This window comes from Hydractinia symbiolongicarpus, chromosome 8, assembly GCF_029227915.1.
Source record: "Hydractinia symbiolongicarpus strain clone_291-10 chromosome 8, HSymV2.1, whole genome shotgun sequence".
Taxonomy (NCBI): Eukaryota; Metazoa; Cnidaria; class Hydrozoa; order Anthoathecata; family Hydractiniidae; genus Hydractinia; species Hydractinia symbiolongicarpus.
The window spans coordinates 2240992-2246852 of NC_079882.1; the positions used below are offsets into that span (position 1 = coordinate 2240992).

At 31.3% G+C, this 5861-nt stretch overlaps 2 protein-coding genes across 2 annotated transcripts; both read left to right on the plus strand.

The window, feature by feature from the left end:
• LOC130655474 (ankyrin repeat domain-containing protein 12-like) lies at window positions 1-807 on the plus strand. Its single transcript, XM_057458237.1, has one exon. It carries the CDS (start codon window positions 1-3, stop codon window positions 805-807), a length of 807 nt encoding a protein of 268 aa, XP_057314220.1.
• A 54-nt stretch (window positions 808-861) lies between these two features.
• LOC130655476 (uncharacterized) lies at window positions 862-3930 on the plus strand. Its single transcript, XM_057458238.1, has 3 exons — window positions 862-1746; window positions 1798-1919; window positions 2139-3930. The coding sequence occupies exons 1-3, from the start codon at window positions 862-864 to the stop codon at window positions 3928-3930; spliced, it is 2799 nt and encodes a 932-aa protein (XP_057314221.1).
• Window positions 3931-5861: the final 1931 nt, after the last annotated feature.

Genomic DNA, 5861 nt, shown 5'->3' on the forward strand with positions numbered 1-5861 from the left:
ATGGAATCTAATCAAGTGAACATAATTTCTGTGGAAATGGTGCGTGATATTTTTACAACAATGTTTCAAAAGCAACAGCAGGATATTGTTCAGTTAATTAGCAGTAATCTGAAGATCACAAACGAACAGATTGGTGAATTAGACAAAAAACTGAAAGAAATTGCATCATCATATGAAGCTATCCAAGAAGAAAATAGAACATTAAAAAATAATCTTTTTGGAGCAATTGAAAAAATTAAAGCCTTAGAAAAGGACAAAAGAGATATAGAGGAAAGCCTGACAGTGACACAAAGTTTGAATGAGGAAAGTTTTAAAAAAATGGAAGCTGGCTTACTTGAACAGACAACGAATCGTAAAGAACAATTGAGTATTTATGAGGAAAAACTACGACACTTAGAGGATAGACAAAGAAGAAACAATTTACGTATTGATGGGTTGGAAGAAAGCGAGTCGGAGAGTTGGGACGATACTGAAAAGAAAGTGGTCAATTTATTTGAACACAAATTAGGATTGTCGAATGTGCACGTAGAGAGAGCACACCGCACAGGAGAGAAAAGCAATGGGAAAAAGCGTACTATCGTACTTAAACTGTTGGACTATAAGGATAAAGTTAATATTTTAAACAACTCGAAGAAACTAAAAGGCACCGGAATATATGTAAATGAGGATTACTCCACTTCGACGAATCAGATTAGGGCGAATCTCTTCAAGGAAATGAAGATTCATAGAGAAAATGGTAAATATGCTATCGTTCTTTATGATCGTCTTGTTGTTAGGGAGTTTAAGAAACCGAAAAACATTGTTTAACGCTTTCTTATTTACACGATTTATATTTTCTTTTTAATTATCTTTTCTACTACAATGACGGAAACAAATTTTGAAAATTTGGAATTTCATCCATTCCAAACCAACGAAACCTTACTATTAAACGATGAAAATGACCCAGACTTAAATTTTTATAACTGTACATTGTCCAAGAACACTAATACAAAATATTATTCTCCAAATTCAGACAATATTTTTGCACACGCAAAAAATTATTCCTTTTCTATACTACATCTCAACATTAGAAGCATGCAAAAGAATTTTGAGAGTTTTAAACAGTTTCTCCACACTCTGAATTTTCGTTTTAAAATAATTTGTCTCACTGAAACTTGGTGTCGTGATGAAGCCATAAAAAACAATTCAAATTTTCAATTGTGTAATTACTCGGTGATTCATCAAATTAGAAACTCTAACAAGGCGGGTGGTGGCGTGTGTGTGTTTATTCATAATTCTCTATTGTATAAAAAAAGAACAGAGCTATGTGTGAATAATAACGATTGTGAGTCATTAAGTGTAGAAATACTGAACAAAACAACAACGAACATCATTGTGAGCGTAATATACAGGCAACCTGCAGGATCAATTGATAATTTTAAAACGTTAATTGAACCTATTATATTGATCAATAAAAACACCAGCAAAGCAGTATACCTCGTGGGGGATCTTAACCTCAATACACTTGATTACGAAACAAACAGAAACATCCAGTGTTTCTTTAACTTTATATTTCAAAGTGGGTATATTCCTCTCATAAATAAACCAACCCGGGTAACTAAACAAAACGCTACAGTAATTGATCACATCATAACAAATTCATTTTGCGACAAAGAACTACATTCGGGTATTATCAAAACAGACATCTCTGATCATTTTCCCATCTTTATCACGTCCAATACAAACTTTGATAAACAGTCAAACCATGTAAAAATAAAAACGCGAAAAATAAATGAAAATACAATAACATTATTTAAGTATTTATTGGCTAAGGTAAAATGGGACGATGTGGTAAAAGGGGAGGATGCAAATGACGCATATGATAGCTTTCTGAAAATTTTTTTGGAAGCTTATGATGCGGCATTTCCAGAAGAAATTAAGTTTATTAAGACCAAAACATTCTTTAATCCCTGGATGACTAGGGGCCTCCAAAAATCTTCCCGAAGAAAACAAAAACTATATGAAAAGTATTTAAGAAAGAAAACCTACGGGAATGAAACACTGTATAAAAATTATAAAAACCTTTTTGAATTGATAAAAAAGCGTGCTAAGAATTTTTACTTCAATGAACAAATTAATAAATACAAACATAATGCAAGAAAAACATGGAATATCATCAAGGAAGTGATTGGTAAAATAAAAATTAGAAGTAATAATTTTCCTTCAAAACTTGTAAACGACGAAAATGAAATTGAAGAACCATCTTTGATAGCTGAAGAATTTAACAATTTTTTCACTAAAGTGGGGCCGACCCTGGCGTCGAAAATAGGTCACAGTACAAAATCCTTTAAATCGTATTTGTCATATTATGATAATGAAATAGAGAAAAAAGAGCTAAGTGAGGAGGAACTAGAAGCAGCATTTCATTCTTTGCAAATCAACAAAAGTCCTGGCTTTGATCAAATCAGCAGCAATGTCTTAAAGAACTGTTTCAATGAACTAAAATCTCCACTACTGCATATATTTAATTCATCTCTAATTACAGGCATTGTTCCTAAAAAGTTAAAAATAGCTAGAGTTGTCCCAGTCCTTAAAGCAGGAGAAGTTTGTAAAGTATCTAACTACAGACCAATTTCAATACTCCCTTGCTTCTCGAAGATTTTAGAGAGAATCATGTACAACAGGGTTTATTCTTTCTTGAACAATAACGATATTTTGTATAATAAGCAATTTGGATTTCAAGCAGGTCATTCAACTGATCACGCAATCATTCAGTTGAGTCAGGAAATATTTCAAGCCTTTGATGAGAATAAATTTACAATTGGGGTCTTTATTGATCTCAGTAAGGCATTCGATACAGTCAACCATGAGATTCTATTAGAAAAACTAAAAAATTATGGCATAAGAAATACATATCTCGCATGGTTCAATAACTACCTCTTCGAAAGAAAACAATATATTTCTTATGACGAAGGAAATACTAACTACAGGATTATAACATGTGGAGTACCTCAAGGGTCAATTTTAGGGCCACTGTTGTTTCTTATTTATATCAATGATATATTTAGAGCATCTAGTGTCTTAAATTCAATTTTATTTGCTGATGATACAAATTTATTCTTTACTCATAAAGATATAAACGTACTTTTTGAAACCACTAACCTAGAATTGGCTAAATTGGCTGATTGGTTTAAAGCGAATAAATTATCCCTTAACACTTCAAAAACTAGATATACCTTTTTTCACAAACTTAGTAAAAAAGATAAAATACCTCTTAGGTTACCTGGATTAGTTATTGATCATGTAAACATAAGAAGAGAATATTCAATGAAATTTCTTGGAGTTCTCCTAGACGAAAATTTAACTTGGAGAGAACACATTAAATTAGTGGAAAACAAAGTTTCCAAAAGCTTAGGAATCTTATATAAAGCCAGTTTCGCTTTGAATAAGAACTGCTTAAGAAGCATATATTTTTCCTTTATACACTGCTATTTAAACTATGCAAACATTGCATGGGGTAGCACTAATATAACAAAATTAAAAAAACTGCACATTCAGCAAAAACATGCCAGTAGGATTATATTACGACAGAACAAATGTTCCCATTCTAGACCATTGCTAAAAGAACTGGGTATTCTTAATGTATGTCAGCTAAACATTTTTCAAGTCCTTATTTTCATGTATAAGATTAAAAATTTAATAGCACCAAATATATTCATTACATTATTTAAGAAAGTTCAACATAAATATCCAACTAGATTTTCAGGTAATAATTTCCTTCGGCCAAAAATCATATCTAATGTAACAAAATTTTCAATATCAAACCGAGGCCCAAAGCTCTGGAGCATGCTTCTAAACGATGAGATAAAAAGCATTCCATCTACAAAACAATTTAAAATTGCACTAAGAAATCAGCTGTTACGAAGTAATAACGAACAAGTCTTCTTCTGAAACAACACTACGTGTGATAATTAAACGCTTTCTTTTATTTAACATAACATTTAATATTTTATTAAGTTTTTAATTATCAATTTTTATTTGACGCTCTTTTTAATGACGGCTATGTAAGGTGTGAGATGATAAGACTGCATAGTCTTCTACTTACTCCTGCCATTTTATTCTACGTACGTGATACAGTTATGTATATATATATGTATATATATATATATATCCTAATGTAGAAATTTATGCCTGTACTTATGTGTATGTAGAACTTGTATCTGTAATTTTGAAATAGTTGTATGTAAATTTCTTTTGGCGAAAAAAAAAAAAAAAAAAAAAAAAAAAAAAATCTTATCATTGTTATCTTTTTATCACGACAATATCTTGGAACTTTTTTCTTGAACTCGCCCTCTGAAGACGACTTGGTTGGCCATGAAGAGAGTAGATGTTTTGGATCTTTCTTTCTGCATGTCGTGAGTTTTTGTTTCAATGGAACTAGCCAATAGCGGTCAGGTTTTTTGTATCAAACAGACTTACTAATGGCATATACAAATTTCAAACACAACACTTACGGTTGCACCGTTTAAATTTTGTCATTTGTTATGTATCCATCTCTTCGGATAGCAAAAACTGACCAGGTATGAATCGCAGAAACGACTAGTTATATTTACACTATACTTGCCCTTCGAAATATACACAAATTCGACCGTCCTTTGATTTTCGCCTGTGGTACATAACCAAAGTAACGCTATTTCGTGCACTCGTAACACAAAGTTAAAGGAACTCGGTTACTATTTTAAACAAACTACATAAATTTTATATGAAATATACATCATATGGCTAATTTTTCTCTTGTATTTATATAAGAGTTTTTTATACCACAGATTGTAATGTAGCTGATTATATCATTCACGTTTATTGAGTTTATTATTATTATTATTAAGATATAACAAAGCAGAGACAGCATGAATTTTTACGTGAAGAAGTAATTGACAGGAAGTCTAATAAAAAAAAGCAATTATCAAGTCACAGTAACGTTGAGTGATGCAAACTTGAATTAAAGGTGTAGCTAATATTCGGAACGAGAAACGTTAGGATAAACAGTATTTCTTAATCATCAATATAGTCTGAAACACAGGATATCATAGTGTCGCGTGCTATTTACATTTAAGTGATTGGTTAGGATCATAATTTACCTGCTAACAAAAAAGTGGAATTGCAATTCATCTTTTTTAAGCATCGACAAAAAGATTAATTTTTTCTATAGACAAACTTACCTTTATGCGACATGGGTACAGTTCACTGAAGTAGGAACCATCGATGCAAAAAAATATTATCTGCTTTATGCAGATTTTGTCAAAAATGTAGTTTCTTAACAAGGATTGTAAAATAAAAGATTATGAAGCATTAATTATAAAAAAGTATGTTTTTTTTGATGCTGTCGAATAAACAGAAAAACATATAAAAATGGATAACTTAAAGGTACTGTCCGATTAAAAATCAACTAAAATTTTGACAAAAAATTCTTATTTGGAACTAATTTCTATAAAATAATTAAATAATTATTTGTTTTCTTTCCTAACACCAACTGAACAATATCTCATTCTTGTTTACAAAAAAACATGCGGTCTCTCGCTTCGATTGTTTATATGGATGGCGGATGATAGGCACTAAAGCGAGGCTGAAATAATATGTCGCGTGTGACGTATTTACCTGGAGCGCGCTGAACTGACGAAAATAGATAAAACGTGGGCCAGGGCTGATATTTTATTATATGTTTAAAAATTTTGGTAATTTTACCCCCTGAATTGTGAAAGACCGCTTTTTATGAATTATTCATATGGAATTAAAAAATCGAAGGCGAGAGATGTGTCTAGACCTTAAGGTAAACACACACTGTGCTAATTCTGTACGAACCTAAGTAAGAAACTTTCGCTAAT

Coding starts and splice junctions, on each gene's coding strand:
- LOC130655474 (XM_057458237.1), top strand. CDS start 1: ATGGAATCTAATCAAGTGAACATAATTTCTGTGGAAATGGTGCGTGAT.
- LOC130655476 (XM_057458238.1), top strand. CDS start 862: ATGACGGAAACAAATTTTGAAAATTTGGAATTTCATCCATTCCAAACC. Junction 1,747..1,797: donor TTGATAAACAGTCAAACCAT/GTAAAAATAAAA, acceptor ACATTATTTAAG/TATTTATTGGCTAAGGTAAA. Junction 1,920..2,138: donor GCATTTCCAGAAGAAATTAA/GTTTATTAAGAC, acceptor ACATAATGCAAG/AAAAACATGGAATATCATCA.